We start from the raw sequence: 15,706 nt of genomic DNA, 5'->3' as shown, positions 1-15,706 counted from the left end.
AACTAAGTGAGATAAAAAAACCAAATTCACAGTTCTTAAAAAGTATGATTCCTACTGTGAGACTGTATATGGGACACACTGTGATGGGTATACAGTCAAAAACACTGAGATCGGCGGAAACACAGTGATCAGTGTTACTCAGTGTAACTTGAATAAAAAACCAGCTTAACTCTATTATAAATTTTAAATTTTGCTAATATTTATATAATATTAAGTTCCTTCTTTTTAACTACTTGGTCAAGTCATAATTAAGCTAAAACCCAAAGTAATAGCAAAATTTAATAATTTATTAAAAAAATTAAGCAAATTTCAAAATAAGAGCGAAATCCCACTTTTAAGAGCGAATCACTCTTTTAGAGCGAAATCGCCCCTATCGGAGTGATGCCCCATTACAAAATCACTATTTATCGCGCTTAAAGAGTGATTTCCCTCTTTTTTAAATAACTTTTAAAATTATCTAAATTTTTATTTTTTTTACTTTTCTATATTTTTTTATTTTAAATTATCTATACTCTTCAATAAATTTATATTCTCTTTTACTTTTTCTATATTTATTCCATTATTAATAAGAAATGATACAAAATTATAGCACTTCCACGAACAACTTTCCCCAGTTTGGGTAATAACAGATCTGTGAAACAGTTCCACTGATCTGGGAACCAGCTCCGCTGTTCTTTCAGTTAAGTTTCTACTAAATCCTCTAGTTAAGTCTACATGTGGATGTTGTTTCTTTACATGAGCTCTTATCCCATCAAATCTCACAGCAGAAGGAGAATAAAGACAATTAACTTTAGCTGATGTGCAATTTCTACAAGTATACTTACTCTCATCAAAATCAGTTAGTGGTTTTACAGAATTGCATTTATTAAAACTTCTAGTTAAGATTTTGGTGTTAAAGTTAGAGTTAGAGTTAGAGTTAATGCTAGGGTTAGAGTCAGAGTTATAGTTAGAGTTAGAGTTAGAGTTAGAGCTAGAGTTAGAGTTATAGTTAGAGCTAGAGTGAGAGTTAGAGTTAGAGTTATTACTAGAGCTAGAGTTATATCCCGATTCATCTTTAAAAGAAGTATCAGTTTTCATACAAATACCACTTAATGTTTTATCACCACATGCACATTTACTAATTTTATCTTCATGATATATTGAACAATGAAAAGTTTAATTAAAAGGGAGTCCGCATTTATGACTACACTCTAAACATTTAATTACCATTTATAATTGACCAAATTTCAATTACACCCAACATATTTAGCCAAGATTTCAATAACATCTTTAGTATTATCTTTAGACGCGACACACTCTGTTAAATATTTCTTCCCCGTCGTATTGAGTGTATTAATTTTATATCTTCTATCTAAAATCACTTCAAGGTCTAATTCCGTTTTATCTCTATCAAAATATATAATTTTTTCTATAAATTCTTCATTATTTCTATCCCTATATCCAAAGTTAACCAATGTGATTGCTCTATTTAATATATTACTTGCACTCGTTGCCACATGTCCAGCAGTTTTTACTGTTGTATCAGGACTCATATAATTATATATCATAAAACATGTACCTATAATGCCTAAAATAGTTGATATTAATCTAAAACCATCTGCTTTAATCATTTCTTTTGTTAAAACATCATTCTGTATTTTAAAACCTTTTAATGTAAGAAGTTTATTAAAATAGAACTGATAATTGTCATGATTAATAGTATTTCTATCTGTAGCATTTATCTTGAGTGTTTTCATATATGCTATAAGTTTATTTTTATCTTCACTTTCTAATTTGTCTTTTCAACTAAGAGCTTTTAAATCAAGGAAACCAACTCTCAAGTCATATATCATAGTTCTATTCTTCTCAATAATAAAAAAGTATTCTCGTTCCTATTATATTTAATTATACAATAACGAAATTCATCTGACATTCCATCTGTACAATTGTAATAGTTACTATTTAATTCACTAATTATCTTATTGAAGTTATGTTCACATTTATATAATTCATTGAAATTTTTTAAAGAGATCAGCTACATTATAAGTTGTTAAATAAATAGTATCACAACTCATTCTTGCTGTATTAATTTTTTGGGCTGGTTTATGACACACTACGATCATTTGAATATTATAATGTCTTCCTTCTGTGAAATAATAAGCTATATCCTTATTTAACTTATCACCCATATCATCAAATACTATTACACTATCTTTGAATTTAGACTTATTTTTTGATGTGACCATATTTATATCGCATGTATTAAATCCAATGTAAAACTCACCAGTCTCAGGAACTATCCAATCTCTATCATCTTTACATACTATGATTATATTTTTAGCTTGATCGGTGAAACTGCTTCGCAGATCTTGGTCTTGTTTTTGGTTTTGGTTTTGGTTTTGATTGGTGTAACCGCTTGTTTTACCACAGACGGAGTCTGTTCGCGGATCTAAGTATAGCTTTAAGTATTGTCTAATAAAATATGTTTCACCTGTACCAGTTCCACCATAAACAATAGTATGTGATGGTGATTTTCATATTCAAATCTAACTAGACTCCTATTCGTAAATCCACCAAAGCTTTCTTCTAGTTTTGTATATTTACTTGGTATTGAATCATATCTTATATAACGAATTCCAATTAAGAAAATAAAAATTATGCGCTACCTGTCTCCATTTTTATACCGATTAAAAATGCTTATCCTAACTTTTGAGGAATTCAATAATCAATTTATTATTGATAATAATGCTATGAGTTATATCAGAATAAAAGATATAGGAAAAGATATAAATCTAACACCAATAGAAATTGTAATGAGAGATCAGGGAACCTGCTTAGCAGATCAAGCTCCAGATAACACAAGTGAACCTAACTTCAACATTATTGTCAATCTACATCCAACTGATGGTACACATTGGGTTTTAGTTATAAGAAGAGAAGGAGGTCCTGTATATTACTTTGATAGTTTTGGTGTTGAGACCCCACCATTATTTTTAGAAGAATATGTTGATCTAGGCTCTAATGAAAGGATACAACAAAATGATGAATCTTATTGTGGGGCTTATTGTTTATATATATTCTATCTTATTGATAGAGGATTTAGAATTAACAATGTTTTGAATATTCTAGTTAATCAATGTAAATATGCAGGAATATATAATGCGTGTTTTTGTTTAGGTTGTAGTAAAAATCTACGAAGTAGCTTTGCTAATAATTATAATGTTAATGATAATGTTAATGATAATGATAATGTTAATGATCTACGAAGTAGCTTTGCTAATAATGCTAATGATAATGATAATGATCTACGAAGTAGTTTTACTAATAATGATAAAGATAATGATAGTGTTAAAGATAATATTAATGATAAAGATAATGATCTACGAAGTAATTTTACTAATAATGATAACGATATTGATAATGTTAACAATCTACGAAGTAGCTTTGCTAAAAATGATAATGCTAATGATAATGTTAATGATAATGATAATGATAATGTTAATGATGATGATGATAATGTTAAAGATAATGCTAATTTTATATATCTGTTGATATATCTGTTGATATAAAAACATCAAAGGGGTAAACCTAACAACAAAGAATGTCTTAGTAACAATATTTCTGTAAACATAAATGAGGATCTACAATCATGGCTAAATGATGATAATATAATTATTACAGAAGCTTCACTCCCAGAGAACTTTAGATGTATAATATCTGGTCCTAGTGAATGTGGTAAGACATTCTTATTAAAAAAACTAATTCTTGCTATAATATACTTTGATAAGCTATACATTATTGGTCCTACTGGTGATCAATATGAAGGTGTAGAGAGTTATAATCGACGAGGTCGCAACTCTGTTGAAGAAAAAGCAGATGTTGAGTTTGTTAATGATACAAAAGATTTACCCTCTCCCGATCAACTACCAAAAGACTTAAAGAAACTAATGATATTCGGTGATGTTAGAGCCAAAGAACCAGTTATTAATGAATACTTTTGTAGATGCAGACATAATATCTGCAATATGATATATCCTAATCAAAATCTATTCACAATAGATAGACAGAGTGTTAGAGAGAATTGCAATCTATTTATTTTATTTGAACAAAGAGGTAAAGTCCTCATATCTATATATCAAGATTTCTTTAATAATATTGAACTTAGTTATAATGAGTTTGCTAATATATGTAATAAGGTATGGAAAGAGCCTTATAATTACGTTGTCATTGATATAACTAAAAATAAAAATAGTAATGTAAACTAAGAATTAATTCGGATCGGAGGGTTTTGTAATTAAGTTTACGTTTATGTTTATGATTATGTTTACATCTATGTCTATATCTACACCAGATGCAAAGTAAAACTCAATAAATCGCCATTAAAGTGTATAGGTCTTCCATGCTCATCTTTAATATGAAACTCTATATATTCTATTCTATCTTTAGTTACATTTTGATACAAGAAATTAGTTTTTATAATATTTATCAAGTAACCCGGTGGTTCTGTTAGAGTAAAAGTATATAGTATGTCTGTGTTATTCCCATTACCTTTAACCCCAGATATCACATTACAAAGAATGTTAATAGTACTAAAACCCATAATATCAACAATTTTCTGAGATGTATATTTACTTTTTTTATAAACTATTTTTCTAAATCCTAGTAATTGGGCTATTGAATTTTTTATGTCAAAGCTAATTGCACTTTGTTTTATTTCCATTAAACGTTTCATTGTATTCTTATCTGGTTCTATTATAACATTACCATTAGTTTCTTCTTTTACTAATATTGCTATTTCGATTAATTCATATGCACCTGGTATAACAGCTAAAATACGGGTATCTGTCCATGTTTCACCTTGGGTATCATATAAGAATTGATTGTTCCTTCTATTCACATAAAACACCGAATTGTAAACAGATAATCTAATTAAACTTAATTTTGACGAGTTCAGTATAGGTTCACAAAAGTTAAACTTTTCTGTTGACTTTATCATTCTAAAGTTAATTGTATGCGCTTCTTTAGTTTTAGTTAGCGTTTCATGTATCTTTTGTAGTTCATATAGAATTAAGTTCTCAGTCATTTTTTGACTTATAAAATTGAACTTTAATTTGGATACAACCTATGGTTATAATAATGATATACACAAAAGTAAGATTGTAAAATATAAACCTAATAATCTAGCAACAATGAATACGGTCAATACTAATATTATTATCATTCTCAATAGAGAAGAGAATCATTTAAATTTGCGTGATTCATATCTAGAGATAGAGTTTGTTGTATCGGATGATGCTGGTGATGTATTTGCTAATAATGCTAATATCATTTTAGTTAATTATGGTATGATGGCATTGTTTAGTTCAGTTAAGCTGGAAACTAGTGGTGGTAGAACTATTGAATATATAGATCATTGTCATCCTAATCTATTGATGTATAAGTTATTAACTAGTACTGATGATGAATATGAGAGTGGTTTTGTTAGAAATCAAGGTAATAGAGATAATCAACTTAAAGGTGACCATATTGCTGTAGAACGATGTCATATGTATATGATGATTAAGATGAGTGATCTATTTGGTTTTGTAAAGGACTTAGAAAAGATTATATATGGTTTAGGAAGTAAACTAATATTTAAAAGAAATAGTAGTTATAGAGCTCTATTTAGAGTTAATGCTGGTGCTGATTCAGTTGCTAATGATGCTAATATGGATATCGGAGATATATCATGGTTTGGGTCTGTGCCCAGTATTGATCCTAGTAATGACAATAGAATTATTGTGCAAAAGGGTTTAAGTAAAAAGAAAAATGTAGACTTTAGCTATTATGAAAGAAAGACGTTTTATAAGAATCTACCCAATGCTACTAACTTCTTGTTTGATCTAGGTATGGAAAGTGGGATGGAAAGACCACAATATATAATAACTGGTTTTGAAAATAATAATGTTAATGAACAAACTCATGATGCAAGTAAATTTCATATAATCAATGTTACTGAATGTTATTGTAAGATTGGTAGCGAGTTTTATCCCGAGGATAGAATGAATATTAATTATGTTACCACTAATTATAATGAGGCTTTAAAGAGATTGTTAGCTTTAATAAAGGTTATAATGGGCTACCACATAATATAGAACCGTATATCAATCATAGAACATTCAAAGGTAGTTATTGAATATATGTGTTCGATACTAGATATCAAAGTGATCATATAGGTCCACAACCAATACAACTTAATTTTAAATTTAATGCTGCAGTTGCAGATGTTATTTGTCATGCATTAGCATTAAATAGAAAGGTTATTAGTGTTAAAAGTGATGGTAATAAGATGGTTGATGTTGTATCATAATTATAATTATAGTTAATGACTTAAACAATGACTAAACCAATGACTAAATCAATGATAATCAAACTATTTCCTACTAGTCTTAACAAAAACTTTAGCATAATTAGTATCCAGTTTTCTTTCATTATCTAGAGTCAATCCCTTAGCTTCAAGTTCAGTATTAGGTTTTGGCTTAATATTAGCCTTAGGTAATGGTTTAGCCTTAGGCTTAGATTTAATAACAACAAAAGGATTATACTTTTTAACTTCCATTATTTCTTATTTATAGAAATGAGTCTTTTAAATAAGTTCAAAACTAATTCTTATTGTGTTGGTGGCAGACGTTATAGTGGTACTAATAATATAAGTGGAGCTATTAATTCAAAAGGTACTAAAATGTCAAGAGGATCCTGCACTAAAGGTAGAATGATTACATTAATGACAGTATCTGATGCAACAATAGAAGCTGAGGGATTGGAAGATTTCTTGGTAAGTGTTGGTAAAGCTACAGTATACTTCGGATAGAAATTTGCTAATAATCCAGTAAGAGCATTAGAAATAGCACGTAAAATAAGAAGTGCGGCTGCATCTAGAAACCCTAGAACTGCTTCATCAGCCGCACCTGATTTAATTAAATTTGCAACTTCTGGTGAAGGTATAAAGGTAGTACAAAAAGGAAGAGGTTTATACTTATGTACAAAGAAAAGATAATTTAGTTATGGCTCGAACTAAGACTATAGTTTCAGTTAAAACTCTATATCTATCTATCTGCGAAGCCAGTTCCTAGATAAATATTAATACCAATATTAATTTTACTAAAACATTGTTATTACTAAGCACTAATAGCTTTAATCTAAAAAACACCTAACTTATTTTTCTTATCAACGGAGTTGCGATTTCGCCGATTCTTCTAATATTCTTCATATGCCTTGACTAATTCATTATATTCATCATTATCTATTTCATTATCTTCCATTAGTTTAGTATATAAATTATTAAATTTGTCGCTAAACTGTTTACTTGAAATATACATCTGTGAATAATCTATAATTTTATTTCTAATTTTAGTTTTAGTTGTTTTTGATAATGAACCACAAACAGTTGCTGTAGCAAAAGCTGTGGGTATAGAATAAGGCAGACCTATACTTGTTATTGCAACTGATGTTGTTGTTGCCGTTGTTGCTATTGATGATAATAGTATTTCTGTTATCTCAGCCACGTTAATATAATCTTTATATCTACTAAACTTCTTATTATAGTTATTAGATTCAGTTTCATAACAATTTGTAATATCTTTTATAATGTTATTATTGTTAAATTTCTTATTAGCCTGGATTTTTTTCATTTATCAATCTTTCTGATAGAGATGATAGATCTGGGTAAAGTAATCTCTCACTCGGTGCTTTTGGATTGGTCACGGACTCCGTCATAGACTTGCTTTTTTTCATTAATAAAAAATCTTTCTATTTCTTTCAATATATCTTCTTATTTAAAATCATTATGCACCTCAAGTCTTGCTTTCTCTTTATTATCAACTAACGTATTTTGTAAAAGTATAGCAATTATATATTGTACTATAACTTTTCTAAGAGATTTATTGTATTCTTTCATTTCTCTTAGACCGTTAGTAAACATATCATCTAAATGTATGTGAGTAATATTTTGATTAAACATATTATTATCAAGATCTTGTTTTAATTGATTATATTTAGAGATAGTATCAGCAGCAACTTTATCTTTATTACAAAACTTAACAGTATTTGTGACTTCATTTGCTGATTCAATAAACTCATTAATTAGTTCATCATTAACTTGTGTTTCATTTAGTTGTAATGTTTTAGTTGTGACTTTATCAAATTCACCTTTTCTTAGCTCAGTTATGTTTTTACTTAAAATGTCTATTTTATTATTAGAAGATAATAAGATATTGTCACAATACTCTTTATTAACAACATCTTTTTCATCTATCGGAGAATGAACATTTGTAATTTTATAGGTATCCTTCATATCAATATGATCATTATCGTCTAGGAATAACCCACGAGCCTTATTTAGTGTTAAGTTGTTGGTTGATTGATGATACCAGCGCCCAGTGGATCTATTTGCTTGGTTAAATCTATTTCTTGTCATCTTTGTAGTTGTTTACAGAAAGAACTATATTTAATGATTCTAAAACTTTATTAATTGATTCAAAGTCAAACTCGGATTTTAATGATTCCTGTTCGTAATATTTACCTTTTATTATCTCACCAATAATATCTTCTATCTTATATGTTATTGGTTGTGTGTTCAAAACTTCATTAACTTTAAATAGTTCTCTATTCCAATTAGAAGTGTAAACTTTAGAAAAGATATTACGTTTATCTGCATTTCTAACATAATCACCAACTTTAAATTTTGGTGTTGCTTTGGTAGATTTAACATAATATTTAACTTTGTCAGGATTATTAGAAGCATCAACTGGTGTCATATCAATTGTTGAATGAGTGCTATTTTTATATGTTATGACTGCATCATTTAGTATATTTACCCAATTACCATCACCATTAATAAACATTGGTTTATTAATTATGTGTAATAATGTTCTATTGAATCTCTCTATAAATACAGCCTTTAAATCACTATAAGTAGATTATAGTTTTGTTTCATATTCCTTAAGTAAAGATTTAAATGTTTTATTGTAAAACTCACTACCTCTAACTACCCATAACTTTTCTGGCTTTCGAACTTCGAAGCCACCTTGTGGACTTTCAGAGCCACACTGTGGACCTTCTGATAGGATTGTTTCAAAACCATTAGTTATAGATAAACCAGATTTATTCTTTACTGGAATAGCCAATGCATATTTTGTGAATATATCTATAACTGTTAATTTAAACTTATAATTATTGTTGTATTTACTTAGAGATGACTTATCAATTAAATCAGCTGACCATGTTTCATCTTTATATAATGGTACTATTTATTCTTTCTCTTCTAAACTTTGTTATTTGAGGACTGAATACTTCTTTAGCTAATAGTTATTGTTGTTGTTGTTGTTGTTGTTGTTGTTGTTGTTGTTGTTGTTGTTGTTGGTGGTGGTGGTGGTTTTCCATCATTATTTATTTACCATAGTTAAAAACGAAATTAGCTAGTTGCTCTTGATTATTAATATTCATAGATAATAGTTGCTTAGATTTATCTAGCATCTCATCATATAATCCATCATTACCAGCTTTTGTTTCTAGTATTAATAATTCTAGTCTTTCTACTGAACCATTTAAATGGAAACTTCGTTGATTATTTGGGTTAGGGTTGCTATTTAAACCCCTGCCAAATACATCATCTTTTACCCCCATTATACGTTTTATTGTTCTATATCTAGCGCCTTTCTTATCCCCTTTTCCTACATCATATCTAATATCCTTTTAAAAACCTTTTAATTTTGTTTTCATCTTCCTCGATATCATCATATAATACATTTGATTTAGTAAGAAAATCAGTAAAATCTTCTGAGAATTCATATATATTATCCTTAACTAAAAATTCACTCTGCAATAGGCTTATATCAACATCATTCCTTTTATATCTTCTAGTAGGCAAATCTACAAGATTTAATTTTAATTGAGGATTAGATTGACCCCCTTTTAATGAAGAATTTTAGCTGTCTTTCAATCAACAAAAACTGGTGCTATATCTTGAGTTTCCTTTATGGACCCTTTAACGTTTCAATAATCTTGGAAGTGTTTTCACCGATCCGTGAGGCGGTTTCACCGATCTGGAAACCAGCTTGCTGGATCATCTTAGTTTGTTTATCTAACTCTTGATTTTGCCAATCTATTGCTCTTAATGTTTGTTCACTTAATGCTAGATTGTGTTCATTGTTTGCACTTAGTGTTTTAGTTAAAGGATCAAATAACTCATCTATTTAACCATAATATTTTTGTTGTTTTAATTTATCTTCTAATCTATTTCCTCTGTTTTGTTTTTCTAGATTATTTAATTTTATAAGTGTTTCTAGTTTAGTCTTTTTTTGTAATTATAATAAATCATTTTATAGTGTAATTGCAGCGAGGATTAAGTTTCTATCATCATTAATGGTTAGCTCTTTAATATTATTTATAATTAGGTCTTTGTCTCCATCTAATGATCTGCGAAGCAGTTTCACTGATGCATTCTAAATCGGGGAAGGGCCTTTGGCCTTGGTTGGTGTAACATGGCTTGCCCTTCCCCAACCTGCTTCGCAGACTTTATTTACGAGATTTCTTTTGAATAGATATAGATTCTCATCATGAGGATAGCTTTTAGTATTATTTGCATAAAATCTTTTATCATCAAGGTTGTTTAAACTTCTTTTACTAGTTTCATTTGTTGTCATTTTATCTTCAACTTTTTGTGTTCTACATTCTCCTACACCTCTTTCTTTATTATCCATTAAAGCATTATAGTAGTCTTTATGCCTGCCATTGTTTTCTTTCTTTATAACTTTCTCTTTTGCCGAATAGTTCTTAAAGCTATAGGTCTTTGGTTTTAATACTATGAATTCTTCTGTTTCTTTACTTCCTAACTCAGGTTTGAATTTTCCTGGTATTTTTTATTAGTTTTATTTGGATTATCTAGATTTCTCAGATCCATATATTTATTATCAACATTACCTTCAGTGTAACTTAATACAAAACTATCAGTATCCATATAGTGCAGCATTAGATCTTTAAGTGATGGTTGTAATACGTTATAAAAGAATTCATACATGTGATGTTTACTGAGTTCTAATACAGTTGAGACCAGTTTATCATAGTTTATCGTATTGTATTTCTTTTTTATAAAATTCTATTAGAGTGTAATTGTCATATCTAACTACATCTTTACATGTTGGTTTACTAACAGCTTTAAGTTTTTCATAATCATCAGTTAGAATCGTAGCCTCTAGATACTTTAGTGGATTCTCACATTTTTTACCAAACAGGGAATTATTCATTAACTTAAATATATCTTTCTCGGGTTCAGTTATAGCTTCAGCTCTCATTTTAGTATTAAGTTCAGTATAGTCTCTAATCATATAATCTTGTTTAAATTTAATTATTCTATGGACTTTAGTAACCTTTACACCCATCGTAACAACAAACTTTAACATTCGATAGTGTATACGATATTCATATTTATTATTCTGATCTAATATTAGTTTCTCAATTTTTGAAGAAGTTGAAGGTCTTTGTTTGTATCCCAGTTCATTATTCTCTACTTCTTTTTTAAGTGGAAGTAATTGGAAGTTGCTAGTTTTATCTTTACTACTATTTTTGTATTCTAAATCACAGATAAGCCAATAGCCATAATAACAATCATCACTAGTGTTTAACACTTCGTCTAAGGTTAAGTCGTTAGCCCATCTAAAATCTTTATATGGTAACTTTTGCATTAGTGCATAACCGTATAAGTTATTAGCATCGATGTACCATAACTTTCTGTTTTCAATTTTGTTTATTTTCCTATTAACCATAACACCACAAATACCACCTTTCATTGCACCAATGAAATCTTTTAGCATTTGTTCATCTTGTATTGTATCTAATTCAACTTCACTTAGTTTTAGGAAACAATCAAAGCTGTAGCCTGGTAGACTAATATAATGTAGAGGATTAAGTTTATATATAATTATGTTTAACATAACAAATATTTTAAAGCAATACTCCAATATAATTATATCATTTTCTATAAACTCTAATGATAAATCTTTACCTGTTTTCCTACTATTAGAAATATTAAAGATATCGACATCTGCTTGGGTTGGCAACTTAGTTGTTAGTGATGATCTAAAGTCTTGTATTGATAGATTAGCCAATTTGTTATTATAGCTATTTTCATCTTTAAAGTACTCATAAGGATACAATGTTTTACTTTTAATGCCGTAAACATTTGCCATTTTATCAAGAGACATTGTCATAAAACTGTAACTATCTATAAATTTTAATACGCCTACTCTAAACATTCTAGCTTTACCATTAGTACTAGGTAATACATCTACTCTATTCTGATTAAATAGCTCATTATATAATAGATTAAAGTCGTAGCCTTTACTATTATGAAACATTACAGGAATGAAGTTTTGTTGTCTTTAATTTAAGTTACAAATATTACATGCGGGACATCTGTATCTACCAGTTTGGTGAAAGTGATCTCTAACTTTATTAATACAATGTTTATTACAAATATGACATATATTAGTAGTATTATGGTACAGTTTATCTTCTTCTGTAAATACCAATGTTTTATTAACATTAATACTACGCTGTGTTTCTATTTCTAATAAATCTTTAATACAGTTAGAACCAAAATATGATCTGTGATTACAATTGTAGTTATAGCCAACAGCAATAGGTACATGTTCAGATATTTTATATGTTTTTTCTCCAATCTTTTGATCTGTTCCTTTCATGTAACATTCAATATCGGCAAAGATAACATTCCTCACTTCTTGTTGTTTATGTTGATTCTTGAATTTGATTTCTTTTATTTTAGGACAAACAATCTTTGGTTTGATTTGTACACGGCATTCATGAGTTTCATAGTTAAGTTGAGAACTAAACCAATAGGTGCAATTATCACAAAACCAGAATCTTACATGTTTGGCATTAGGTATTTCTAATAATACCACTATATTTTTAATTAGGGCACAGCGTTCTTCCCGGACTAGGATCCTAATATTGTCTCTACCTTTGACAAAGTTGGAGCATTTCTCTAAGTGTTCTACTTTGGCCAGGTTGCCGTCTTGAGCAGGCCCGTAAAACCAAATATTAATATTATATTTATTTTGGATTTTTGTTAAATAATTATGTTCATATTCATTAGCTTCCCAGTCTTCGACTAGGTTTGCAATATCTTTATTTTCTCTAGTTGCATGTTTAGTAACAGGATGCAATGCAGCTGTAATACATAATCGTAGACAGTTAAATTTATTACTTCTAATATATAAAATTGCTTTTGTTTTATCTCTTAGACATGGTGTCAGTTCAGTATAAGATCCTAATGATGGTTTAGTCCTTTCTATACTTATTTGTATGTCCGTTATTCCAATAAACTCATAATCGTAGCCGTAACCCTCATACGTTTCTCTAACATGATTAAGCCATTGGTTTAGATTCAGTCGATGATCTCTATCCATATATTCATCGGTTCTAAAGTTTATATTAATAGTCTTATCTTCTTCTGAGTCTCTCTTCTTATATAAGCAATTGGCAGTAACGTTATATTTATATGATTTGAATGGTTTAAACTCGTCTAATATGTAATCTACTGGTTCATTAATATCCTTGATTAAACTGTCATTAGATTTAGTATTATATAACTGCCTTTGATTAAAGCTTGATTATATTATAATTATCGCTTAAGACAACGTTTTCTCTCCAGTGTTTATTCATGTGAGTTTGCAGACCAATCTGATTTTTAAACTTATTACCGCAGACCCAGCAGACGACTACAGGTTCGGTTTCAGTTTTAGTATCAGTTTCAGTTTTAGCTTCAGTTTCAGTTTTAGTTTTAGTTTTAGGTTCAGGTTTGTTTTCAGTTTGGTTTCAGTTTTGGTTTCAGTTTTTTGGCTTTGGATACAGTTTTAGTTTTGGATTCAGTTTTAGACTTAACATAGATCAAGTCATCATCATTATCAAACTCAAATATTTTCTCTATTAGTTCTTTATGTTTGATATCGTATGATTGATGTTTGTATAACTCTTTCTTCGTTTCAAATACTAAATCACAGACTTCGCAGAAGTTTACACTTCGAACAATACTATTGGTTGAGCGAGACATGATGTGTTTTATTAGGGAAAATTTACAATTTTTCGAAAATAAAAAAATGAATTGCAGTAACTGCGAAAATAGACCTTGGAAAGAATGTTGTAATAAATGTAAAGAACTAGAATATACATGTTTTATATGTGAGAGTGTAGTCAAAGTAAAAAATTATATTGGGCATTTAGAGGAATATAGAAATCCTAATTAAAATTTAACCTGTAATATGTGTAAAGTTTATAAACTTATTTCTTTCATTAGATTTAGAAATGCAAAATGTAAATTGTGTATTTACCTTCATAGATATAGATTTGGTCATACTAGAAATCAATTTAGAGAACATGTTTATAAATATAATATCCGCGAAGTGGTTTCACCGATTTGCCAACAGACGGAGTCTGGTAAACCAACGAGCTCCGCTCGTGGCAAGCCAAGCAGTTTCCCCCTGATCTGCGAAGCAGTTCAACGGGGTTGTTTTGCAAATTCACTGATTAGTTACACCGCAAAACACTGATCACTGTGTTTCCACCGATCTCAGTGTTTTTGACTGTATACCCATCACAGTGCGTCCCATATACAGTCTCACAGCATAGATCATCCTTTTTAAGAACTGTGATTTTGGTTTTTTTATCTCACTTAGTTTTATAGTATTTCATCAAATTGGGGGACGTTCACTGGAGTCAGTGAGGAAGGAACCCCAAACCTTCCGTTTGCTAAAGCAACTTAACTCGACTCGATGATTTAACCACTACGCTAAGTGAGACAGAAAGTTTTTGTTTTAGATTGATTAAATATTGATTGGGGGGATATATGAAAATTTTTATTTTTTTTTGTATGTGTTTACATTTATTTGTATGCTATATAGAATAGTGGGAAAAAGGGGGGTATTTAGTCGTCTTCCGATTAGGAAGTGGCGGAATAGCCCCTTTTTCCCACTACTTTTTTTAGTCTGACGAAGTATGAATCTATGGCAAGCCCACAATTGTCACCGTAAACCAACAGAAACTGGTCAACTCACTGTAAGACTCCATCGAAAACAATTTTGTAGAAATATTAATTTTCAGCTGTATGTTTAGAAGCAATCAACTTCTACGAAAGGGCGGATCATTGATCCTCTTAGACCTGCTAGAGCAAACATTTTGGGCTTTAGACGGAACTAAACCAGACAAACGTTTCCCATCAGTTCCAGTGTCTGAACAATGGCTAACAGACTGTCTGAAAAGAAACGGATTTGCTGTGGATCTGTTGCTGCTGCAGTATTATGACTCCAATGACTCACCGTACTTTGATGCAAAAGGGAACATTTTAGTTTGGGCGACTAAGTTGTAGCACAATCTGTAAATTATTCTCTCTTCCGGTAATTTAATTTCAGGCCATTGTGTATTGTGACATATATTATAGCCCGGGTCGAGGTATGGCGGTGAATTTTTGTAAGAAATGCGGTGAAATGCGGTGAAAAAAAAATAATTTTCACCGCGTATTTCTTACATCTTTTTGCGGTGAATGCGGTGAATCGCGGTGAATTATTTATTTTCACCGCGTTCTGAATATTCTTACAAAATGTAGCGTCCCCACAGGGGTTCGATCTTCAGACCTCCAGCATGCCTTCAGCTGCTTACTCCACTGCCCCAACTGTCA

The 15,706-nt window shown here is 29.7% G+C and overlaps 1 protein-coding gene across 1 annotated transcript in view; it reads left to right on the top strand.

Annotated features, from left to right (window-relative positions):
* The window catches only part of LOC142341282 (phenylethanolamine N-methyltransferase-like), a 46,888-nt gene extending 31,441 nt beyond the window's left edge, over positions 1–15,447 (top strand). Inside the window, exon 6 of the mRNA XM_075392200.1 lies at positions 15,145–15,447. Coding sequence (XP_075248315.1) covers positions 15,145–15,397 — 253 coding nt within the window. The 3' untranslated portion in view covers positions 15,398–15,447. The remainder of the gene's footprint in view (positions 1–15,144) is intronic.
* The last annotated feature ends 259 nt before the right edge of the window (positions 15,448–15,706 follow it).

Source organism: Convolutriloba macropyga, chromosome 6 (genome assembly GCF_964194025.1).
Source record: "Convolutriloba macropyga chromosome 6, txConMacr16.3, whole genome shotgun sequence".
Lineage (NCBI taxonomy): Eukaryota > Metazoa > Xenacoelomorpha > Acoela > Convolutidae > Convolutriloba > Convolutriloba macropyga.
This window is presented reverse-complemented; position numbering and strand designations above follow the sequence as displayed.